Source organism: Salmo salar, chromosome 20, assembly GCF_965601325.2.
Source record: "Salmo salar chromosome 20, fSalSal1, whole genome shotgun sequence".
Classification (NCBI taxonomy): Eukaryota; Metazoa; Chordata; class Actinopteri; order Salmoniformes; family Salmonidae; genus Salmo; species Salmo salar.
This window is the reverse complement of record NC_138310.1, coordinates 15415031-15441901: the sequence shown is the minus strand read 5'-3', so window position 1 is coordinate 15441901 and position 26871 is coordinate 15415031. Positions and strand designations below refer to the sequence as shown.

The 26871-nt window shown below is 42.9% G+C and overlaps 1 protein-coding gene across 1 annotated transcript in view; it reads right to left on the bottom strand.

Moving 5' to 3' along the window:
- The window catches only part of kifl (kinesin family-like), a 42467-nt gene extending 16772 nt beyond the window's left edge, over positions 1-25695 (bottom strand). The window contains exons 1-10 of the mRNA XM_045703000.2: positions 25589-25695; positions 18862-19056; positions 15558-15667; positions 11828-11920; positions 11548-11747; positions 11030-11180; positions 1516-1608; positions 1088-1148; positions 906-1013; positions 386-661 (exon numbers count right to left, since the gene is read on the bottom strand). Of these exons, the coding sequence (XP_045558956.2) occupies positions 386-661; positions 906-1013; positions 1088-1148; positions 1516-1608; positions 11030-11180; positions 11548-11747; positions 11828-11920; positions 15558-15667; positions 18862-19056; positions 25589-25691 (1390 nt within the window). The 5' untranslated portion in view covers positions 25692-25695. The remainder of the gene's footprint in view (positions 1-385; positions 662-905; positions 1014-1087; positions 1149-1515; positions 1609-11029; positions 11181-11547; positions 11748-11827; positions 11921-15557; positions 15668-18861; positions 19057-25588) is intronic.
- Between the last annotated feature and the right edge of the window lie 1176 nt (positions 25696-26871).

Here is a 26871-nt window from a genome sequence, read left to right as displayed (position 1 = left end):
GCACATGTTTTACTCAGTTGAGAGTGAGAATAGTAGAATACAAGAAGTGCAATTTCGAAATGTGGTTGTGCATCAGCAGTTTTCTTATGTCAGCCACTGACAGTTACTCAATTAGTCCAGATTGGTAAATTAGTCTACCAGCTATCTAAACTTGTATTAATCATGGCCAAATTACCAACCTGGTACAAAAATATTCTCTCTGCCCCATGGCAAAATGTGTAGAATTGCAGAAAACTTGCTTTTAAAACTGCAGCATTTTCTCTAAGCCCCATGGCAAAATGTGTTGAATTGCAGGAAATTTAAATTTTAAAACGTAAAAATGTTCTCTCTGACACTAAAATGTTTTGCCCGCGAGGTGGGGGGGCCACATAACCAAATTTCGCTTAGGGCTCCAAAAAGGCATGGGCCGGCCCTGCAGTGAAGCATCGTTTAGGTGTCTCAGCATTTAGTTCCAGTGTTCCAATGTGTTTCAACGAGCCACTTAAACACCTCACCTTCTCAACGACAATGCGGAGCAGGACAGCACAGGGGGGCTGTACCACCGGGATAGGTGGGATGGGTGTCTGCTCTGCCTCCAGGAGCTCAGTAATCTCTCTTTCCCTTTTATACAGACTCTCCTTCAACTCCTCCAGGCGAGCTTGGGCCCCCTCCAGTGGCAGCTCTGTGTCACTGCACCCCTATGGACAGCAAAGCCTGCTCAGTGCTCACTGTACACGGAACAATGTTTATGGCTGAAATTGCCATTAATTACAGATCGAGGATCAGATTACTCTAACCCCCAATCCTTACCTTAGCAATTAAGGCAATGAAAGCAGTCTGACCCAGTCTCAGTGATTTGGGCAAAAACATACATACACCCACTTCAGTTTGCTGGACAGGACCGTTGTCTTTCTCTAATATGTCACCAGCATCAGTAGGAGGGGCTTCCTGTTGTCCCTTCTCCTGTGGGGAGGTCCTGAGCATCTCCTGGACTTTCCCCACCTCCTGCCTGGCCATCTGCAGCTCCTGTAGTGCTATTCACCATTGTACACCATTTATAACAGTCAGAAACACACACATGTACACAAACATAAGCACACCGACTCACTGGATGCCTGGTGGCTGTGGAGGAGGTCTAGTCTGCTGGAGAAAAGCTCCATCATTTTATTCTGTTGGGAAGAAGAACCATGTTGAGGTTATCTAAGCAGAGACAAGTATCATCAGTTTGAGCTTCACTATCATTTCGAGAGAAAAAAAAATCCCTGCCCTGTCATGTTGTTTCATGCCACAAAAGTAATGTGTCTTCGCTATGCAACTCAATGTCAGTTCAGAATGTCAGTGTACAATAAGTAGCATAGCCAGTGCTGCTGGAGCAGAGCCTCTGTTTCCGCTGTGGCCATAAGAGGGTGACCATGGCTTGGAAATGGTCAAGCTCTCACAAGTCCCTTTCAGTGGTGAGAGCTGGGACAGGGCACACTACGAGACTCACAAACAAAGCAGAGAATCAGAACCTCTTTAGGCTCTGTATGGTCAGACCTTCTCTCTCTGCCACTGCAGGGCCTCCTCTCTACTCCTCCTCCTCTCGGCGATCTGCTCTCCCTGCAGCCTCTCATTCTGCCGGCTCACACTCTGAATGGAAGAGGACAAACATATGAGATAGAAATTGCGACCCCGATGGACATTGTGATTTGAACTCATTGACATTGTGATTTGAACTTATGTCAAATGAATACATGGGATGGATAGTGAGACAACTGAGATGAGGAAACCTCTGAATTGAAAGTAGGGTGGACTATGATGTGTAAGTTGGTACTGCTCTACGATCACCTTTCTGTACTGTACGAGAATCATGTCATAACGTTTACATTTCCTCCATATTGGATAAGGAAATGTATCTGACCCACTGTACTTATGAATTTGAACTATTGCCCTCTTCGGGGCATCGGTACAGAGTACTTCTTGGGCACAAGGTTCATGTAACCCCAAGGCCAAAACTGGAGTGAACGCTAAGTTGGGTTAACCTTTTGCTGCTCTCTTGATATTTACTTTACTTGTATTTTGCATAACAACTCTGCCTAGTTGCACTACCTTATCGTATTTGCAACATGAACAGGCTGTGCATTTAATTTCAGCTCTTCCCACAATTTGTATTCTGTACAAGCTTCCTTCTTTTCACTTTGTCAATTAGGTTAGTATTGTGGAGTAACTACAACGTTGTTGATCCATTGTCAGACACAGGTGTCACGTCCTGACCAGTAAAGGGGTTATTTGTTATTGTAGTTTAGTCAGGACGTGGCAGGGGGTGTTTGTTTTATGTGTTTCGGGGTTTTTGGTTAATGTTCTATGTTAGTTATTTCTATGTTCGTTCTAGTCTTTCTATTTCTATGTTTAGTTTATTGGGTTGACCTTCAATTGGAGGCAGCTGTTCCTTGTTGCCTCTAATTGAAGGTCCTATTTAGTAGGGGTGTTTTTCTATGGGTTTTTGTGGGTAGTTGTTCCATGTGTAGCTGTGATCCTCACAGGACAGTTTTTTCGTCGTTGTTTTTGATTAAGTGTTTGTTTTGGTTTTCTTCGTAATAAAGAAGATGAGTATTCACATTCCCGCTGCATTTTGGTCCCATCTTTACGACGAACGTGACAGGACTACCCACCACCAACGGACCAAGCAGCGGAGGAAGGAGCAGCAGAGGAGCTCTTTGGATTCATGGACATGGGAGGAGATATTGGACGGAAAGGGATCCTACACATGGGAGGAGATCCAGGCTGGAAGGGATCGCCTCCCATGGGAACAGATGGAGGAAGCCAGGAGAGCGGAGGCAGCAGGAGATTGGAGAGAACGCTATGCTGGGACACGGCTGGCAAGGAAACCCAAGAGGCACCCCCGATAAAAAACATTTTTGGGGGCACACGGCTAGGTCAGGCAATAGACCTAAGCCAACTCCCCGTGCTTATTATGGGGAGCAGCGGATCATGAGAGCGCCGGTCTATGCGGAAGTGCGCACAATCTCGCCCATACGCACACACAGTCCGGTGCGAGCGATTCCAGCCCCTAGCAAGTGCCGTGCTAGAGTGGGCATCCAGCCAGGTAGGAGTATGCCTGCGCAGTACATCTGGCCACCAGTACGTCTCCTAGGCCCAGGCTACCCTGCGCCTGCTCTACGCACGGCAGCCATCAGGCCTCTGCACAGCCCAGTTCGCACTGTGCCAGCACTCCGCTCGTGCAGGGCTACTGTTACCACTCAGCCAGGACGGGTTGTGCAGGCTGTGCGCTCCAGACCTCCAGTGCTTGTTCATGGCCCGGTGTATTCAGTTCCTGCTCCTCGCACTAGCCCTGAGGTGTGTGTCTCTAGTCTGGCACCTCCAAAGCCAGCACCACGCACCAGGCCTCCAGTGCGTCAGCCCAGTCCAGTACGTCCTGTTCCTCGCACTAGCCTTGAGGTGCGTGTCTCCAGTCTGGTACCTCCAGTACCAGCCCCACGCACTAGGCCTCCAGTGCGTCAGCCCAGTCCAGTTCGTCCTGCTCCTGCTCCTCGCACTGGCCTTGAGGTGCGTGTTATCAGTCTGGCGCCTCCAAAGCCAGTCCCACGCACTAGGCCTGTAGTGCGCCTGTCCAGTCCAGAGCTTCCGGCAACAGTTCCCCGTCCAGAGCTTCCGGCGACAGTTGCCCGTCCAGAGCTTCCGGCGACAGTTGCCCGTCCAGTGCTTCCGGCGACGTCCTACAGTCCGGAGTCTGCAAAGACGGCCCACAGTCCGGAGCCTGTAGAGACAGCCCACAGTCCGGAGCCTGCAGAGCCAGAGTCGCCCTCCAGTCCGGAGCCTGCAGAGCCAGAGTCGCCCTCCAGTCCGGAGCCTGCAGAGCCAGAGTCGCCCTCCAGTCCGGAGCCTGCAGAGCCAGAGTCGCCCTCCAGTCCGGAGCCTGCAGAGCCAGAGTCGCCCTCCAGTCCGGAGCCTGCGCAGCCAGAGTCGCCCTCCAGTCCGGAACCGGTGCAGCCAGAGTCGCCCTCCAGTCCGGAACCGGCGCAGCCAGAGTCGCCCTCCAGTCCGGAACCGGTGCAGCCAGAGTCGCCCTCCAGTCCGGAACCGGCGCAGCCAGAGTCGCCCTCCAGTCCGGAACCGGCGCAGCCAGAGTCGCCCTCCAGTCCGGAACCGGCGCAGCCAGAGTCGCCCTCCAGTCCGGAACCGGCGCAGCCAGAGTCGCCCTCCAGTCTGGAACCGGCACAGCCAGAGTCGCCCTCCAGTCCGGAACCGGCACAGCCAGAGTCGCCCTCCAGTCCGGAACCGGCGCAGCCAGAGTCGCCCTCCAGTCCGAGGTCTCCATCGACGCGCATCAGCCCGAGGTCTCCAGCGACGCGCATCAGCCCGAGGTCTCCAGCGACGCGCATCAGCCCGAGGTCCCCAGCGACGCACCTCAGCCCGAGGTCTCCAGCGACGCGCCTTAGCCCTGAGCCTTCAGCGGGGGTGGACAGGTTAGGTTGGGGACTAAGGCCGGAGCCTGAGCCACCTCCATAGTAGGAGGATTGGGGAGGGGGGGTGTAGCACAAGTACCGTCGGTGACGGTGGCCACCCTCCCTTCCCTCCCTTTAGTTTGGGATTAATTTTGTTTTGGGGTTTATTTTTGTGTTTTTTTGTTTGAGGTGCCTCCGGGGTCTGCACCTTTGGGGGGGGGGGGGTACTGTCACGTCCTGACCAGTAAAGGGGTTATTTGTTATTGTAGTTTGGTCAGGACGTGGCAGGGGGTGTTTGTTTTATGTGTTTCGGGGTTTTTGGTTAATGTTCTATGTTAGTTATTTCTATGTTCGTTCTAGTCTTTCTATTTCTATGTTTAGTTTATAGGGTTGACCTTCAATTGGAGGCAGCTGTTCCTCGTTGCCTCTAATTGAAGGTCCTATTTAGTAGGGGTGTTTTTCTATGGGTTTTTGTGGGTAGTTGTTCCATGTGTAGCTGTGTGCCTCACAGGACTGTTTTTTCGTCGTTGTTTTTGATTAAGTGTTTGTTTTGGTTTTCTTCGTAATAAAGAAGATGAGTATTCACATTCCCGCTGCGACTTGGTCCCATCTTTACGACGAACGCGAGCACAGGACAATAACCTTAAACATAAGGCCAAATCTACAGTACACTGGAGTTGCTTACCAAGAAGACAGTGAATGTTCCTGGGTGGCCGAGTTACAGTTTTGACTTAAATCGACTTGAAAATCTATGCCAATACTTGAAAATGGTTGTCAAGCAATGATCCAGAACCAATTTAACAGAGCTTGAAGAATTTTCAAAATAATAACTGGGCAAATATTGTACAATCTAGGTGTGTAAAGCTCTTAGAGACTTACCCAGAAAGACTCACAGCTGTAATCACTTGACAAAGGTGATTCTAACATCTATTGACTCAGGGGTGTGAATACTTTTGTAAATTTCATATTTTTGTATTTCATTTTCAATAAATGTGAAAAAAAACACTGTCATTATGGGGTATTTTGTAGAGAGAGACTGAGAAGTCAAGGGGTATGTATAATTTCTGAAGGCACTGTATGTTGGTTTAAGTTTAAAGTTTTGGTAACACATTAACTGACACCCAGCGTCATAACACGTTATGACACAGTCATAACCATGCAATACATATGTCATAACAGCTGACATAACTTGTCATAACCTGTCATAATATATGACCCATATATTTACACCTGTTGTGACGTACAGTATATTGCGTTATTTTATGGCTGGTTATGACACCTACATAAGAGTGTCAAAACCAACATTTATTCAAATATTTCCCTGCCAAGAAGTTTCCGGTAATTTTAAAGTTTGTTTCTTAAGTCCTTTGTTGTTGTTGTAATGAATTCTGTTTACAGTCGTGTTTTTTTCATCATATTTTAAATAACTTGCAGAAAATACACTTTATGACACTGTCATGAAGCATTATGACCATCATAATCATATAAGCCAGATAGGTCTATCACGTACATGCCCTTATGTCAGTCATTGCCCTTGTCCTGCATTCGTCCCAGTCATTAGCAACAGAGCATTGGTGAATGTGCATGACTGACATCAGTTTGTGCACAATTACAATGATAATTTAAGATAGTCAATTTGGGAAAATGTTATATAACATAAAGATACTGTTAACAAGTAGGCTATGGTGTAATGGAATGTTTTGCCTTGTTTTGTGGGTTTTGACACTCTTATGTCATAACCAGCCATAAAATAACTCTTATGTAGGTGTCATAACCAGCTATTAAATAATACAATATATCATAACAGGTCTAAATATTTGTGTCATGACACTGTTATGACTATATTATGTCAGGCTACGATAAGTTATGTCAGCTGTTATGACAAATTATGACAAAGTTATCATTTTTTAGCTAAAACTATACTAAATATATCCACGTCATCCAAACAATTTATTAAAATACATTGTTTTGCAATGAAGGTCTACAGTAGCCTCAACAGCACTCTGTAGGGTAGCACCATGGTGTAGCCAGAGGACAGCTAGCTTCCGTCCTCCTCTGGGTATATTGAATTCAATACAAAACCTAGGAGGCTCATGGTTCACACCGCCTTCCACAGACTTCCACAGTAATTATGACAACGTCCGGAGGATGTCCTCCAACCTATCAGAGCTCTTGCAGCATGAACTGACATGTTGTCCACCCAATCAAAGGATCAGATAATGCATCTAGTACTGAGAGCATAAGCTACAGCTAGCTAGCACCGAAGTGCATACAATGGGGTGAGTAGTTGACTCAAAGAGAGAGAAATGCAATAACAGTTTTTAACAAATTAATTTCTTTCAAAATGAAGGAGCAGCGAGAGAGAGAGAGAGCGATTGTAATTTTATTTAACTTCAGTTTCACTTACTTAGCGAGCAAATTCAGTTAGCTAGTTTAGCCTACTCAAATACCCTGCTCAAACAGAGAGATATTATGTTAGCTAGTTGGCTATACTATCCAACACAACACTGGAACTCTTCCAAGTGAAGGTAAGCTTTCGGTTTTACTAATTTATTGCCACCGGGGCCCGCCAATGTAAGTGCTAAACTGCTTACTGACTGTACATTGTAATGTTACTGCATGATTGTAGCAGGTTTACTAACGCGTTAGTTTTATTAGCTATGTTGACTATGATGTTACTTTAGCTAATATGGTGACAACGATGTAGGCCGTGTGTAGCGGTTATGATATGGTTTGGCTTGGAAAGTTTTTGTTGCCTGGTGACATACAGCTGACGTGTTGTGCATTGAAGTCCACAAGCAAAGGGAAAAGGTAAGAGGAGATGCGAGAAAGAATACAACGTGGCTGCTATGAAAGTGACCTGTGTTATCGCGTGATCTGGGACGTATTAATTCCATCGGTTCTGTTGAAAAACGTTTCGTAAACAAACAGAATGAAACGGGGTTAAACATCCCTGCATTTGTCAAAATAGAAACTCGTTTGGAACTGTTGGACTAATGATTACACCCTAGATCAGCTAGATTCAGGCAAGAGTGTGCAAGGCAGTATTGAATGTGTTACTGTCTGTCCATGTGTCACTTTCTGTCACCTAAAATGTTTCTCGACCTGTGTGCATCTACGTTGTAAACTTTCATTTATATGCTAGGCTGTAGCAACCTCATGATGGGTATAGGGAAATTTTGAGTATCATGTACATTACCGGTCAAAAGTTTTAGAACACCTACTCATTCAAGGATTTTTTCTACATTGTAGAATGATAGTGAAGACGTCACAACTATGAAATAACACATATGGAATCATGTAGTAACTAAAAAAGTATTAAACAAATCAAAATATATTTTATATTTGAGATTCTTCAAATAGCCACCTTTTGTCTTGATGACAGCTTTGCACACGCTTGGCATTCTCTCAACCAGCTTCACCTGGAATGCTTTTCCAACAATCTTGAATGAGTTCCCACATATGCTGAGCACTTGCTGGCCGCTTTTCCTTCCCTCTGTGGTCCGACTCATCCCAAACCATCTCAATTTGGTGTGGGATTGTGGAGGCCAGGCCAACTGATGCAGCATTCCATCACTCTTCTTCTTGGTAAAATAGCCCTTACACAGCCTGGAGGTGTTTTGGGTCATTGCCCTGTTGAAAAACAAATGATAGTCCCACTAAGCCCAAACCAGATGGGAGGGCGTATCGCTGTGGTAGCCATGCTGATTAAGTGTGCATTGAATTCTAAATAAATCACAGACAGTGCCACCAGCAAAGCACCTGTCCTTTAGTAGTGGTTTCTTTTTAGCAAAAATCGACCATGAAGGCCTGATTCACACAGTCTCCTAAGAACAGTTGATGTTGAGATGTGTCTGTTACTTGAACTCTGTGAAGCATTTATTTGGGCTGCAATTTCTGATGCTGGTAACTCTAATGAACTTATCCTCTGCAGCAGAGGTAACTCTGGGTCTTCCATTCCTGTGGCGGTCCTCATGAGAGCCAGTTTCATCATAGCACTTGATGGTTTTTGCGACTGTACTTGAAGAAACCTTCAAAGTTCTTGACATTTTCCTTATTGACTGACCTTCATGTCTTAAAGTAATGATGGACTGTCGTTTCTCTTTGCTTATTTGAGCTGTTCTTGCCATAATATGGACTTTGTCTTTTACCAAGTAAGGCTATCCTCTGTATACCTCCCTTCCTTGTCACAACATAACTGATTGGCTCAAACACATTAAGAAGAAAATAAATTCCACAAATTAACTTTTAAGAAGGCACACCTGTTACTTGAAATGCATTCCAGGTGACTACCTCATGAAACTGGTTGAGAGAATGCCAAGAGAGTGCAAAGCTGTCATCAAGGCAAAGGGTGGCTATTTGAAGAATCTCAAATATAAAATATATTTTGATTTGTCTAACACTTTTTTGGTTACGACATGATTCCATGAGTGTTATTTCATAGTTTTGTTGTCTTCGCTATTATTCTACAATGTAGAAAATAGTAAAAATAAAGAAAAACCCTTGAATGAGTAGGCATTCTAAAACCTTTGACCAGTAGCGTAGTAGCCTAAACCTATCGCAGTTACATTGAACTGGGTGAATGGAATGTGAATGACAGTCATCCAATATGCTGTGATAGAAATAAGGCCATGCTCATGAAAAAAAATATATATTCCTCCCTCACTGACCGCCACTTAGTGTTACCCAAGTGGTAATATCACATTCACAAGTACGGTGAAATGCCTTTCGTGCAAGCTCTAAACCCAACAATGCAGCAAACAATATCAATGTAGTACTAAAAATATCATAAGGTAGAACAAAAACAGAAGAGAAATAAAAATAAGAAATAAGAAGAACAACAGAAGGTAAGCTATATACAGGGTCAGTTCCAATACCATGTTAACAATGTGCAGGGATACTGTGATTGAGGTAGATACTGTATGTATAGGGGCTTCAGGAAATATGATAAACAGTAGCAGCAGCGTATATGATGATTGTATGTGAGTTTGTGTGCATGTATGTAGAGTCAGTGTAAATGTGTGCACATTATGTGTGTGTGCAAATTAAGTGAATGTGTGTGTGTGTGTTGGAATGTTGGCGTGTCGGTGTGAGTGTGTAGAGTCCTGTGAGGGTGCATAGAGACTACAAATAAAAAATGTAATAAAAGGGTCAACGCAGATAGTCCATGTAGCCATTTTGTTAGCTGTTTAGCAGTCTTATGGCTTGGGAATAGAATCTGTTCAGGAGCCTGTTGGTGTCAGACTTGATACACCGGTACCGCTTGCCATGCGGAAGCAGAGAGAAAATTCTATGGCTTGGGTGACTGGAGTCTTTAATGATTTTCTGGGCCTTCCTTTTACACCACCTGATATAGAGGTCCTGTATGGCAGGGAGTTCGGCCCCAGTGATGTACTGGGCTGTTGCGCCTTCTTCACAACTGTGCGTGTGTGTGTGGACCATTTCAAGTCCTTAGTGATTTGGACACCAAGCAATTTGAAGCTCTCCTTGGTCTTACTGACGTTGAGGGAGAGGTTGTTGTCCCGGCACCACACTGCCAGGTCACTGACCTCCTCCCTGTAGACTGTCTTATCGTCACTGGTGATCAGGCCTACCACAGTCATGTCGTCAGCAAACTTGATGATGGTGTTGGAGTCGTGCGGGGCCACGAAGTCGTGGATGAACAGGGAGTACAGGAGGGGACTAAGAACACACCCCTCTGAGGCCCCCGTGTTGAGTGTCAGAGTGGCAGAGGTGATGTTGCCTACCCTCACCACCTGGGGTCGGCCCATCAGGAAGTCCAGGATCGAGTTGCAGAGGGAAGTGTTCAGTCCCAGGGTCCAAAACTTGGTGAAAACCTTGGAGGGAACAAAGATATTGAACGCTAAGCTGTAGTCAATGAACAGCATTCTCACATAGATACTCTTCTTATCTAGGTGGGTGAGGCCAGAGTGGAGTGCAATTGAGATTACGTCGTCTATGGATCTGTTGGGGAAGTATGGAAATTGGAGTGGGTCTGGTGTAGGGTGTCTGAGAAGATGGAGTTAAAATGTGCCATAACCAGCCTTTCAAACCACTTCATAATTACAGAAGTGAGTGCTCCAGGGCGGTAGTGATTGTGGCATGAAGCCTTACAGTTCTTTGGAACAGGAATGATGGTGGTCAGCTTGAGACATGGGGATTACAGACTGGGACAAGGAGAGGTTGAAAATGACCATGAATTTGCCTGCCAGCTGTTCTGCGCATGGTCTGAGAACGAGCACTGGAATAACGTCCGGCCCCGTGGCCTTGAGAGTGTTGATCTGATTAAAGACCTTACTCGCGTCGGCACGAGATCACCCAGTCCTCTGGGTCAGTGGGGGCCCTCGCGGTGTTCGAAGTTTGCATATAATGCATTGAGTTGGTCTGGTAGAGAGGCATCGTTGGGCAGATCACGGCCGGGTCTTTCTTTGTAACGCTTAATGGACAATAGCCCCTGCCACATGTGGCAGGCATCAGAGCCTGTGTAATATGATTCCACCTTATTCCTATATTGTCTTTTTGCGGGACTTCTTGTACTTGTTCCTGTCCTCGGCCGCAGCCTAAGGGTTACCTGTGGTAGCCCTGTCCTTTAGCTCAGCGCCAACTTCGGTGTTAATCCAGGGCTTTTGATTGGAGAAGAAGTGAACCTTCACCATGGGGAAAACGTCGCCGATGCATTTCATAAGGAAGCCGGTGACGGAGGTGGTTAGCTCGTTGATGTTATCGGCGGAGTGTCGAAACATATTACAATCATCGCTAGCAAGGCAACAAGGAAAGCAGCCTCTGGGTGCAAGTTTGTTTATAACCTCGTACAGTTCGTTAAGTGCCAGCTTCTTATTTTCCTTGTCCTGAGTTGGAATGTATACAACAGTCACGATAACAGCTGAAAACTTTCTCGGGAGGTAGAAGGGTCAGCATTTGACCATTAGGTATTCCAAGAAGGGCGAGACATCCACTACGCTAGAGTCAACACACCATTTCTTGTTGATGAAGAGGCAAACCCGATTTCGATCTTAATGTATCGTACTGTATGGTTTCATGTTTTGTATGTTGTTTTGTATGTTTTTTTTATTGTTATGCTACACTCAAAAAGCCCTCTGGGGACAATAAAGGTCTACTGAACTAAATAGAATATACCATAGTGACAAAGTTGTTCCCCGATGAGGGGTGGTGATGGTTGGTCGGTAAGAGGGAACTCACTGTGATTCTCTCCTCCCAGTGTGTGTTCTTCTTTTCTACCTTCTCTTGGTAAAGGTCTAAGATTCTCTTCAGTGCATTCAGCTTGTTCTGGTAGTGAGATCGGATCTTCTGTATTGTCCTCTCCTACTAGCACAGATAAGTGTTGATATCAACTTGTAGTGACACCCGATCAATACACACACGCGCACACACACAGAGATCACCTGGTTCTCTCGTGATGCGATCTGAAAGTTTTCCTCTAGCTCTTGCACCATCTCCAGATGTCTACTTTTCATAGTCTGCATGTCCTCAGCTATCTGTTGCCACAAGAAATGATGCACTGGCGTCTTAATATTGACACAATAAATTCACAGTGACTACTTAAGATCATCAGTCAGTCAGCTGATAACATGCCATGACAGAGGTTGATGACTCATATACTATACACACACAGAATGCACAGCAGCGTGATAGCCTAACAATTAAATAGAGATATAGACTGAAAAATCAAAGGCGTCTGGTCATCTGATCCTGCATAAACACACACGCACAGGCATGCGCACACGCACACGCACGCACACGCACACACACCCACACACACAATAAAGCCTATTCTAGGCAGAAGGAGCGGCAGACATGTGAGTAAAGAGGAAAACACAACATTATCTCTAACAATGAGCTCACTGTGTGCTTCTTTTCACAACGATCAACATCGGGTTTGTCCCTTAGTCACATGTCTGACTATCTTAATAACCCATTCCTTCGCTGTACATTTCATAATGAGTAGTGCTCTTCATACTATACTATGTGACTTCCCAGAAATTATAAACTTACAGTCACTTCAGAAAGTATTCATACCCCTTGACTTATTCCATGTTTTGCTGTTTTACAGATTGAATTCAAAAGGGATTAATTATAGTTTTTTTCTCACCCATCTGCACACAATACCCCATAATGAAAAAATGTTTTATACATTTTTGCAAATGTATTGAAAATGAAATACAGAAATATCTAATTTACATAAGTATTCACACTCCTGAGCCAATACATGTTAGAATCACCTTTGGCAGTGATTACAGCTGTGATTCTTTCTGGGTTAGTCTCTAAGAATTTTGCTCACATCGATTGTAGAATATTTGCACATTATTCTTTAAAACAATATTCAAGCTATGTCAGCTTGGTTGTTGATCATTGCTAGCCAGCCATTTTCAAGTCTTGCCATAGATTTTCACGTAGATTTATGTAAAAACTGTAACTAGGCCACTCAGGAACATTCAATGTCGTCTTGGTAAGCACATCCAGTGTATATTTGGCCTTATGTTTCAGGTTATTGTCCTGCTGAGTGTCTGTTGGAAAGAAGACTGAACCAGGTTTTCCTCCAGGAATTTTCCTTTCTTTTTATTAAAAACCTCTTTAGTCCTTACCAATGACAAGCATACCCATAACATGATGCAGCCACCTCCATATTTGAAAATATGAAGGATGGTACTCAGTGATGTGTTGTGTTGGATTTGAGACAAGCTTAACGCTTTGTATTCAGGACATAATGCTAATTTCTTTGCCACATTCTTTGCAGTTTAACTGTAGTGCCTTGTTGCAAATATATACACTGCTCAAAAAAATAAAGGGAACACTTAAACAACACATCCTAGATCTGAATGAAAGAAATAATCTTATTAAATACTTTTGTCTTTACATAGTTGAATGTGCTGACAACAAAATCACACAAAAATAATCAATGGAAATCCAATTTATCAACCCATGGAGGTCTGGATTTGGAGTCACACTCAAAATTAAAGTGGAAAACCACACTACAGGCTGATCCAACTTTGATGTAATGTCCTTAAAACAAGTCAAAATGAGGCTCAGTAGTGTGTGTGGCCTCCACGTGCCTGTATGACCTCCCTACAACGCCTGGGCATGCTCCTGATGAGGTGGCGGATGGTCTCCTGAGGGATCTCCTCCCAGACCTGGACTAAAGCATCCGCCAACTCCTGGACAGTCTGTGGTGCAACGTGGCGTTGGTGGATGGAGCGAGACATGATGTCCCAGATGTGCTCAGTTGGATTCAGGTCTGGGGAACGGGCGGGCCAGTCCATAGCATCAATGCCTTCCTCTTGCAGGAACTGCTGACACACTCCAGCCACATGAGGTCTAGCATTGTCTTGCATTAGGAGGAACCCAGGGCCAACTGCACCAGCATATGGTCTCACAAGGGGTCTGAGGATCTCATCTCGGTACCTACTGGTAGTCAGGCTACCTCTGGCGAGCACATGGAGGGCTGTGCAGCCCCCCAAAGAAATGCCACCCCACACCATGACTGACCCACCGCCAAACTGGTCATGCTGGAGGATGTTGCAGGCAGCAGAACGTTCTCCACGGCGTCTCCAGACTCTGTCACGTCTGTCACGTGCTCAGTGTGAACCTGCTTTCATCTGTGAAGAGCACAGGGCGCCAGTGGCGAATTTGCCAATCTTGATGTTCTCTGACAAATTCCAAACGTCCTGCACGGTGTTGGGCTGTAAGCACAACCCCCACCTGTGGACGTCGGGCCCTCATACCACCCTCATGGAGTCTGTTTCTGACCGTTTGAGCAGACACATGCACATTTGTGGCCTGCTGGAGGTCATTTTGCAGGGCTCTGGCAGTGCTCCTCCTGCTCCTCCTTGCACAAAGGCGGAGGTAGCGGTCCTGCTGCTGGGTTGTTGCCCTCCTACGGCCTTCTCCACGTCTCCTGACGTACTGGCCTGTCTCCTGGTAGCACCTCCATGCTCTGGACACTACGCTGACAGACACAGCAAACCTTCTTGCCACAGCTCGCATTGATGTGCCATCCTGGATGAGCTGCATTACCTGAGCCACTTGTGTGGGTTGTAGACTCCGTCTCATGCTACCACTAGAGTGAAAGCACCGCCAGCATTCAAAAGTGACCAAAACATCAGCCAGGAAGCATAGGAACTGAGAAGTGGTCTGTGGTCACCACCTGCTGAACCACTCTTTTATTGGGGGTGTCTTGCTTATTGCCTATAATTTCCACCTGTTGTCTATTCCCTTTGCACAACAGCATGTGAAATTTATTGTCAATCAGTGTTGCTTCCTAAGTGGACAGTTAGATTTCACAGAAGTGTGATTGACTTGGAGTTACATTGTGTTGTTTAAGTGTTCCCTTTATTTTTTTGAGCAGTATATATATTTTCCATATTTATTTTTTCTGTGCAGGCTTCCAGATTTTCACTCTGTCATTTAGGTTAATATTGTGGAGTAACTACAATCTTCAGTTTTCTCTTATCACAGCCATTAAACTATGTAACTGTTTTAAAGTCCCCATTGGCCTCATGGTGAAATCCCTGAGCAGTTTCCTTCCTCTCCGGCACCTGAGTTTGTAGTGACTGGGTGTATTGTTACACCATCCAAAATGTAATTAATAACTTCATCGTGCTCTACGGGATATTCAATGTTTGCTTCTTTTTTTTTACCCATCTACCAGTAGGTGCCCTTCTTTGCGAGTCATTGGAAAACCTCCCTGGTCTTTGTGGTTGAATCTGTGTTTGAAATTCACTACTCGACTGAGGGATCTTGCAGATAATTGATTGTATGTGTGAGGTACAGAGATGAAGTAGTCATTCAAAAATCATGTTAAACACTATTATTGCACATTTTTACTCCTGAACTTATTTAGGCTTGCCATAACGACAGGCAGGGGTTGAATTCTTATTGACTCAAGAAATGTAATCTTTTAAGTTTTCATTAATTTGTAAAAACATAATTCCCCTTCGACATTATGGGGTATTGTGTGTAGGCCAGTGACCCAAATTCTTAATGTAATCCATTTTAAATTCAGGCTGTAACACAACAAAATGTGTAAAATACTTTCTAAAGGCACAGTATACTATGCTAAAATACTCTTTGAAATGTGCATTTTTCCCAGATCTTGTATGACCTATGGATGTGTACCTGCGTAATGTAGAGTTCAGCTGACTCGTAGGGGATGTAGAGCTTGGCCCCCTCTACTTTCAACTCCTGGTGCTTCCCTCTCTCATTGGAGGACAGAGATTCAGAGATGCCTATGGGAGGTAAGGATAACACACACAATCTAACAAAAATGTAAATTTAAATTATTGGTAAATAATGTATTGTGTAATTTTGGAGTCACTTTTATTGTAACTAAGAATAGAAGACATTTCTAAACATTTCCACATGAATGTAGATGCTACCAAGATTACGGATAAACCTGAATGAATCGTGAATAATGAATCCTGAAAAAGTTACAGACGCACAAATATCATAACCCCAAGGCATGCTAACCTCTCACCATTACATTGTTATTACAATAACAATATATATTTTTTCCTCACTCATCATTATTCACGATTCATTCAGGATTATCCGTAATCGTGGTAGCATCTACATTTATTTAGAAGTGTTTAGAAACATATTCTATTCTTGTTTACAACAAAGGTGACTCCAAAATTGCACAATACATTATTTACCATTCATTTCTATTGGGCACAAAATAACTTGAAAAACAACAAAAACAAACAGAAAATGCATCCAACAAATTCGTTGTGTCAGAAGCTTAATGTAGTCATTGCGTACTATGAATATGGGACCAAATACTTAACTTTTTACTACTTTAATAAACATTCAAGTGAATTTGTCCCAATACTTTTGGTCCCTTAAAATGGAGGGACTATGTACAAAAAGTCCTGACATTTTAAACTGTTCCCCTGATATGGATGAAAATACCCTCAAATTTAAGCTCACAGCCTGCACTTTAACCGTATAGTCATTGTATCATTTCAAACCCAAAGTTTGTCACTGTTCCAATACTTTGGAGCTCACTGAATTTTTTACATGAACCATTTAATTAGCTTTAGGTTAAAAGCTGGGTGGAAAAAAAGTCAAACATTCCCAAAATTCCTTTACGTTGATTACTTTTTGCAAATCCAATCAGTTTCCCAAATTGATTCAACATTATCACATTGATTTTTTTGTTGTTGAAATGATGTGGAAACAACGTTGATTTAACCAGTTTGTGCCCAGTGGGTACCCATTCTCTTCCGCTTCCTGACCCTAAGTCAAGCCTTTCCAAAGAATTCTAGATAATGTCATAGTTTAATTTTCACCCACACGCTCCCTAATTATCTTTGCACTGAATCGCCCAAACATACCAATCTCTCTCTTCTGTCCAATACTAACACACTCCCTTTGCCACTCCCATATAGAGTGACTCGAATGGACATTTCCATTCAAGTCATATTCTGTGATGGGCGAACCTGCTGCCATATTGAGTGTACCCATGCAAGGAAGGAAAAGCAGGAAGTTCAGCAGCAAATATTGTGCTTAACAATTAAACAATTTCTGTTTCAGTCATTTTATTTAGGCTGAGGCTTCGTGACCGAATCGGCGTCCGATGTTTTCGGCAACCTGATTTATTTACCAACCACCCTGCTTGAACTCTCTGCCATCCAGACAAAAATCTGAATCTCCCATCCTTCTCCCCTGTCTGTATACAGCACCTTGCTCCACGGACCCGCCTCCAGGCTCTTTTCTGTGGTCTGCTCCAATCCAGCGTCGAAATGCAGCCCACCTCTTCAACCACAATGCTTTGTGTTCAACCACCACTTAAAAAGTAAAAAATGGTTGCGGATCAGATTGAGGTCATGGCTGAAGGTTAGAGATATATGGCCAATATTTGTCTGTTGAGAACTGCAATTTTATCATGGTCGAACAAACATAGGGCCGAACTGATTTGTACTGTGCTGGCCTGGATATTTTTACGCACGCACACACACACAGGAGGCACACACTACAGCATTGTTTTAAGTCAAGTTTATCTTTTATTAATTTAGTTTAAAACACGGTTTACATGGCTCTGATCAGACTGGTCTCATAGACTAGGTGTAACATATTAAATGTAAATCAGAGACACTCAAATGAGTATGTTATGTTACGTTTGGTTTGGTTACATAAGATAGAAGGTTACTTAGGGCAAAAACTAAAGAAGGGTGGTTGGTCGGGGTGGCTGTGTGGGCGTATAACACGGGGTGAATGGGTGGGCAGATAATGCAAACATCTAGCAGCCCAAAGGTTGTATGTTCGAATGTCATCACAAACAACTTTAACATTTTAGCTAATTAGCAACTTTGCACCTACTTACTACTTTTTAGCTACTATGCAACTACTTAACATGTTGGCTAACCCTTCCCCAAATACTAACCTTAACCCTTCTCCTAACCCTAACCCAAGCCTTAACCCTTTAACCTAACTCCTAACCTTAAGCCTAACCTTAAAGTTAGCATTAGCAACCTAGCCACCCAGCTAACATTAGCCACAACAAATTGGAATTTGTAACAAGTCAATCAATTGCAAATTCGTAACATATTGTACAAATTGCAAATTCGTAACATATTGTACAAATTGCAATTTGTAACATATTGTAATTTGTAACATATTGTACAAATTGCAATTTGTAACATATTGTACGAAATGGATTATGGACATCCACAAATTAACACATACCATACGAAACTTTAAATATCATACTAAACGGAGCGTCTCGGATTTACGTACAGAATAATATGAAATGCTCTGAGACCACGTTGCTCTCATAATAATAGTTTAACACTTTGTATAGTTACACAGATGCACTTATGTTTTGTTATTATGATGCACATCTACAGAACATATATGTTTAAAGGTGTATGTTTTCCACAATATATTTTCTATTTCTATGCAGTATTTATGTAAAGGTTAGTCCGTTATTATCACGATTTAGGAAACGATATCAGCAACATGGCTAAAGACCAGCAACACAGTTCATTGCTTGAGATGGTCGCCTTTGAATACTTTCTTCATTCTGTCTTTCATTCCCGCCCGCCCCTTCTCTCTTCCTGCCTCTTTTACTCCGAAGAAGAGTGGTTATGACCTCATGTTGTAACTCTCTTCCCAGAAACACCTTTTTGTGGAGAGACAGAAATTATGTTATGAATCAGGGTAAATAATTAGTTATCTGAAAGGTTAGGAGTCAGTATACAAGCTTGCTGCATTCTATGATTAAACATAGTACATTTAGCCTACATGTCTTAGGGCCTGTGTTTTGGTAGGATTCATGGTTATTGTTGAAGACTGTTATTCAAGTTTAAAGTTATTTAGCGGTTAGGGTTATCATGGATTTGGAACAATATTTACTCTGACACAGTTATGCCTAAAGTTTTACGGTTTATGGTGTCATGACAGGGTTTCTGCTTGTGCTGACCTGTGTCCAGCTCCTGGTCCAGGTGTGTGCTGTGTACAACCGGGCATGGCTGGTGGTGCTTGGCCTCCTCCCTCAGGTCAGGGACACTCCCAGGTAACTCCTCCAAAACTGACACTGCCAAGGGGGTGTTGTCCACCCGCGAGGACCTCACTGTCACCTCAGGATATGGCGACCGGGTGGTCGTCTCCCAAGCCCCTGAGCAAAATACAACACAGGATATACGTCACTATGAGATTAGAGACTGGAAGAAGAAGATATGTGAGGACAGAGAGATGCCTAATGACTGGGATAAAGCAGACAGAGAGGGTAATTGATTTAAACAGGGCATCTGGACAGAAGACGGTGGAGCTGGCAGCTAGAGCATATCAGCCTGTCTGGCAGTGAGGACAGCCTACAGGTTTGCTAAACAAGAGAATAGAAATAGATGCACACGGGCTAACACACGCTTGCAAGCACACACACATGCACGCACACACACTACACACACAGGCTCTCAAGGGCTCTGGTCCAAACAGAGGAATGCCACTGACAGACAGATTCAACGTCAGTGAGACAAGGAATTGATTGTGGACTACAGGAAATGGATGGGGCTGTAGTTGAGCGGGTTGAGAGCTTCAAGTTCCTTGGTCTCCATATCACAAAGGATCATGGTCCAAACACACCAACACAGTCATGAAGAGGGCACGACAATGCCTCTTTCCCCTCAGGAGGCTGGAAAGATTTTGCATTGGCCCTCAGATCCTCAAAAAGTTCTACAGCTGCACCATCGAGAGCATCTTGAATGGCTGCATCACTGCTTGGTACGGCAACTGCTTGGCATCCGACCGCAAGGCACTAGAGAGGGTAGTGCCTACGGCCCAATACATCACTGGGGCCGAGCTCCCTGCAAGACTGCAGTCGCTAATCAAATGGCTAAATGGACTACCTGCAGTGACACTTTTTTGCACTAACTCTCTTGCACGGACTCTTTTCACACACACTGGACTCTACGCACACATAAGCATAATGCCATTTGTTACGGATACAGGTATCCTGTGTGTGTATCCTGAATGTGTATTTCTTTTCTCTCCTTCTCTCCTCACAGGTGACAATCATCATTCCCCAATCAGTCGCTAATCAGACACCTGCACCTTTTCATTTACCCAATCACAGCCCCTTTCCCTTGGTTTAAAAACCCAGTCAGTTGTTTTCTCCCCAGATCAATCGTTCTCTCTCAACCTCGCTCTCATTCTGTATTGATCTCTCGTTTGTTTTGCAACTACATGTCACATTTGTCCGGTTATCCTGTGAGTTTTGTTTGACTGTTTGTTTGATGGTGGGAAAAGGGGGCACCAAGACAAGTCGCCCATGGGCATACATTACCTGTAGGTAAACCTTGTCTAAATACACTAGTTAGAACTGGGTGGACCACCCACTGTATTTTTGGTTAGTTAGCTAGCTGTTATTGAAGTAGGCTAGACTAGCTTAGGGGTGTTTTTGGCTTATTGTTTCTTTCCTTGGGTCCAGGTCAGCCCCTTTTCTCACACCTTTACCGTGTGTTTAGCCTGTTATGGCTAGGGGGCAGTATTTTCACGGCCGGATAAAAAAACGTACCCGATTTAATCTGATTATTACTCCTGCCCAGAAACTAGAATATGCATATAATTATTAGCTTTGGATAGAAAACACTCCAAAGTTTCTAAAACTGTTTGAATGGTGTCTGTGAGTATAACAGAACTCATTTGGCAGGCCAAAACCTGAGAAGATTCCATGCAGGAAGTGCCCTGTCTGACAATTTCTTGCCCTTCTTGATTATCTCTATCCAATACAGGGGATCTCTGCTGTTACGTGACACTTCCTACGGCTCCCATGGGCTCTCAGAAGGCGGCAAAAAGCTGAATCGTGGCTTTGCAGGCTCTGGCTGAAAAACATTAGCGCGTTTGGATAGTGGCTGGTCACAGTACTGAGAGACTCAGGCTCGTGCACGAGTTGACTCCATGTTTTATCTTTGAACGAAAACCACCACTCCCGGTCGGAATATTATCGCTTTTTTACGAGAAAAATGGCATCAAAATTGATTTTAAACAGCGGTTGACATGCTTCGAAGTACGGTAATGGAACATTTAGAATTTTTTTGTCACGAAATGCGTCGTGCGCGTGACCCTTCGTCACCCTTGGATAGTGTCTTGAACGCACGAACAAAACGCCGCTATTTGGATATAACAATGGATTATTTTGAACCAAACCAACATTTGTTATTGAAGTAGCAGTCCTGGGAGTGCATTCTGACGAAGAACACCAAAGGTAATCAAACTTTTCTAATAGTAAATCGGAGTTTGGTGAAGGCTAAACTTGCTGGGTGTCTAAATAGCTAGCCCTGTGATGCCAGGCTATGTACTCAGAATATTGCAAAATGTGCTTTCACCGAAAAACTATTTTAAAATCGGACACCTCGATTGCACAAAGGAGTTCTGTATCTATAATTCTTAAAATAATTATGTTTTTTGTGAACGTTTATCGTGAGTAATTTAGTAAATTCACCGGAAGTGTTCGGTGGGAATGCTAGTTCTGAACGTCACATGCTAATGTAAAAAGCTGGTTTTTGATATGAACTTGATTGAACAAAACATGCATGTATTGTATAACATAATGTCCTAGGGTTGTCATCTGATGAAGATCATCAAAAGGTTAGTGCTGCATTTAGCTGTGGTTTTGTTTTTTGTGACATTATATGCTAGCTTGAAAAATGGGTGTCTGATTATTTCTGGCTGGGTACTCTGCTGACATAATCTAATGTTTTGCTTTCGCTGTAAAGCCTTTTTGAAATCGGACAGTGTGGTTCGATAAAGGAGAGTCTTGTATTTAAAATGCTGTGAAATAGTCATATGTTTGAAAACTTCCATTTTTTGTATTTTTGAGGAATTTGTAATTCGCGCCACCCCTATCATTGGATATTGGAGCAGGTGTTCCGCTAGCGGAACGTCTAGATGTAAGAGGTTAAAACAATAAACCTATAGTGTTTGACGGTAGATTTAAGTTGTCTATGTTTTTTTGTTCACACTGTTCCTTTATCACTATTATAATTTGCATGAGTTATATTACGGGTCTCGTTTCCATCCCCCCTAGACTGCAGGGCCAAAGGGATTCGTAGCATTATGCTTATCCTTGTAATTCCGATCATAACTATTTCATTAACATTATTATTCTCTTGGCAAAATATTATATTCACAAATGTAAATGGAGTGGAAAAATGATTTTGTAGGTTTTTTTCATTGAACTGTTACAATTTTATAAATCCCTCAAACTTGTGAAACTTAAAAAGTTGGAAAAATTATTAGAAGTCAAGTCTGGAGATTTTATACACAGCCATCCATGAATTTCAATCCATAGTTTACTAGAATGGCGGCATGAAAAAAATTAATGCTCTAAGGATTCGGAATCAGAGGAAAAAAGGCATTTTATCAAAATAGAATCTTTTGTGCAAGAAATCATTAGCAGGGTACATAAAAGAGAATATTAAAAAAATTGAGTTTCTTTAACTTTTGGGATAGCTGGACAAGTAAGGTAAAAGGTAGTCGCTTTTGACCATAGCATGGGTTGGTCACTTCCATAGCAATATATTGAATTATAATGACTTCATTAACTGCCAATAGTATCCACTTATTGTTGCATTTTTTTATCCACAGACAAGTCATTAATTTGTAAACTTGGAAAAGAGAGAACCTCAGATAACAAAGTGTTCTTAAGTCCAAGTAAAGAAAGTGGAATTGCTTTGCAAACCTTCATATATTCTCTGAGTAATATTAACCTGAACTTGAACTCATCTAACAGCAAAAACTCCCCAGTGTCATCTACCAAATCACATACAAAATGTCAAACCAAAGGCCTTTGAAAATGGCTTTCCTATTCATTAAGGATCGGCGTCCCCCTAGCGGGACAACTTCCGGTGAAACTGGAGTGCGCGCAATTCAAATAAATAATCATAAATATTACGGATTTTAAACACGTAGGTACATAAGGGTCTTATATCAGCTGAAGGCTTAAATTCTTGTTAATCTAACTGCACTATCCGATTTACAGTAGCTATTACAGCAAAAACATGTCCTCCGACTGTTTGAGGACAGCGCCCCACATCAAAATAGTTTTCCACCGGCACAGGTTTCATACATTCACATATAAAGATTAAATATTCACTTTTTGAAAATCTTCCTCTGATTTGTCATCCAAAGGGTCCCAGCTATAACATGTAGTGGCGTTTTGTAAGAGAAAATCCTTCTTTATATCCCAAAAAGTCTGTTAAGTTGGCGCCATCGATTTTGAGGAAACCACTCGTTCAACTTGCAGAGAAAGGAATCCGAAAATCTACCCCTAAACTTTGATTCAACAAGACAAAATGCGTTTCTATTTACTCCTCAGATACCCTAAAATGTAATCAAAGAAATATGTTCAATAGGAAACTGATTTTTAGCAGGTGCGTAATGTCTTCATGGTGTGCGCAAACACAAATTTACATGACTTTGTCCTTCTACTAAAACTGTTATTTCTTATGTTTTTGAAGTTACAAGCCTGAAACCTTGAACATAGACTTCTGACACCCTGTGGAAGCCATAGGAATTGCATCCTGGGAGGTAATTTTCAATATGATCTTTCTCTTGCATTTCTAAGAGGATGGTGTCTCAAAGAACCAACTGGAAAATTATCTTTGGATTTTCTCCTCCCATTGTCATGTCCTGACCATAGTAAGAGGTTATTTTCTATGGTAGAGTAGGTCAGGGTGTGACAAGGGGTGTTTTGTATTTCTATGTTTAAGTTCTAGTTTTTCTGTGTTGGTTTTTTGGGTTGATCTCCAATTGGAGGCAGCTGGTCCTCGTTGTCTCTAATTGGAGATCATATTTAAGTAGTGGTTTTTCTTCCTGGGTTTTGTGGGTTATATTTTGAGTAGTGTTTGTTTCTCTCTGTCACGGTTTGTTTTGTCTATTCAGTTATTTATGTATTTGCACGGATTAAATAAAATGTGGAACTACAACCACGCTGCACTTTGGTCCGCTCCTTTCGACAACCGTTACACCCATATCTACTGTGTTATATTCTCCTACATTATTTTAAAATTTCTACAAACGTCAAAGTGTTTTCTTTCCTATGGTACCAATTATTTGCATACCCTGGCTTCAGGACCTGAGCTACAGGCAGTTTCCTTTGGCACGTCATTCAGGCTGTAACGCTCGTCATTAGAAGTGGACCAAGGCGTAGCGTGGTAAGTGTTCAAACAGAGAATAATTAGGATCTCTATGGCCAGGGTGTGACACAGGCAGGAAATGGAGAAAAGCCCTAAGAAGTTTTAATAACTCTATTATTCCAAATCAATGTTTTGTTGGGGGAAACATTGTGCTTGAATATTATTTTCTAGCAAAATAACATTTGCTGTTGAAACTTAGACAATTTCACATGTACCCAACACAGACCTAAACACACATACACTACATAAGCCCACATACAAATAACATGCACACAAAAAAATGTACTCTTAGCTTTAACTCTGCATTGTTGGAAAAGGACCCGTAAGTAATTTTTCACTGTTAATCTAGACCTGTTGTCTACGAAGCATGTGACAAATACGATTTGATTGCTCTGCTGCCTGAAATGGACCCAACCAAGCATCTGAAATATTTAAACCTCTTCTGTCTTCACATGTCTACACCTAACACATTCCTCTGAGAAGAACCCAGGAGCTCCCCAGACACACACGAACCAGCACCTCAGTCTGGGTCCTACCTAGAATCCTCCCTCATGACCTCACTGTCTCCAAAAAGAAGCGGGAACAATAAAGTTATTCTATTAAGTTAACATAACTCCTATGGGAGAAATGTTGTGAATACTCTTACTTTGACATCGCATGCTGAAAGATTTATATAAGCATACATCTTATTCTGTTAATCTTAGCTGTGTGCTATGCCCTGAGAAAGCAGGAAACAACTGGTTTCTGTTGACTTCAAGAGTACCTTTCTGGGATACGGTTCTTGTTTTCTAAAGGTATGAGATGACTATGACATGCTTAGCGAAACTCCAACATAAGGGACCATATAAGGACATAGGGCTCGGCAAAGACAGACACTGAGGATGGCTATAAATGACAGTCTGAATGTGTTCGGGGGCTTTTAGCTGTGCATCATTTTGGGTCTCTGCTAACCAGCTCCATTTTTGCAAATCTTACTAATAAAGAACTTTGTTGTTTGAGGAAACTTGCAGTCTCTCTTGCTTTCCCTTTAATGTGTAGAATTTACACGACACTCCTCACCAAGGATCCAAATAACTAGAAGTTACAAGAAGGATCCTCACTATACTTATAACTAGTTAGAACCTATATTTGTATTTTATTTCACATTTATTTAATTAACCAGGTAGGCCAGTTGAGAAAAGTTCTCATTTACAACTGCGACCTGGCCAAGATAAAGCAAAGCAGTGCGACAACAACAGTTACACATAAACAAACGTACACAAACAAACGTACAGTCAATAACACAATGGAAAAGAAAAATAGAAAAGTCTCTGTACAGTGTGCAAATGTAGAAGAGTAGGGATGTAGGCAATAAATAGGCCATAGTGGCGAAATAATTACAATTTAGTGTTAATACTGGAGTGATATATGTGCAGATGATGATGTGCAAGTAGAGATACTGGGGTGACAGCATCTAGTTGTACGTGTGTGCGTGCATGCGTGCACGTGTTTGGGAGTTGGTGGCATACTTACGTTGTTTTGATGAAGGGGCAACAGAGCAGTGCCTCCCTACTTTCTTCCCCAGAAACGTCAGAGACAGGGACACATTCTCAGTTCCCGAGGAACTCACGTACATGATGTCTGAGATGAGTGTGTGTTTGTGCATGTATGACTGCTTGGACCCTGTCATAAAGCGCAAAACAGGGATACATGTAGAGTAGTGACAAAACCACAAAACTCTTAAAGACTTTCTCATTTGATGGCACATGAGACACTCATGCCTTCATAACCATTGCAGCTGTCCATGTGCATGTGTGTGTGCTTTGCAAAACAGGATTTCAAACTAACTGTTTGTCTATGCAGAAAAAAAACTAAAATAGCATCTCATCTTTATCAAAGAGCATTCTGGAAGGTGCACGTCTATCTCACCAGATATCCTAAGCTACTTTCCACAGAGGTTGGTCCAGACCTTGAACTGATTCACTTCGTAACACTATGAATTGAACATTTTCAAACATTATCTTCAATAACCTACACACAGTAACAGTTTTGATCTGAACCTGTACTGTCACTCAACTACAGGATGAGATTAGTTCACACATTTAGCTTATCAATGACATGAAGCTAAAAAGTGCCCCCCCCCCCAAAAAAGAAGAACAATCAAATCAAATATTGGATTGATTATAAATGAGCACCTTATTTCAGATCTGATCCCTGCTGTGGCAAAGCGATGTCGGAGACCTGCTGCTGTCCAGGTACGGAGAGGGAATAGCTGGAATGCTGCTCGCTTTTCAGGGTAACCAAACTCTCAACACTCTTTAAATATTAAACTTCAGAGATGGGGTTTCACCACTTGGGTATTAGCTTGCCCTGTTCGCTGCGGAGGAAGAGCTCCAAACACTCATCGGGTTTCCAGTGTGTGAGATAGAGATTGCAACTAGATGCTGTCTCTCTAGTCCATGAGACCCCATACATCACCACCATTGTCTAGATTGGATCAGGGCTTGTATTCACAAGTGCCTCAGAGTAGTGAGTTCTGATCTAGGATCAGGTCCCCCATGTCCATCTACTCTTATTCTTTGTACTCTAAAAAGCTAAACTGATCCTAGAGCTTACTCAGTCTGAGATGCTTTATGAATACGGGCCAAGGTCTATGATCACCATTGTCCAGTATGACCCTTCTCTTCTCAGGTGGAGGTGGGGGTGTACTGTACAGTAGGTCACCCGTATTCAAGGGTGCATGAGAAAGGTATTGGTGGGATAATTTGGGGACCTTACACAGAGTGATCGTAGTAACTGCTGTGCAGTATGGTCAG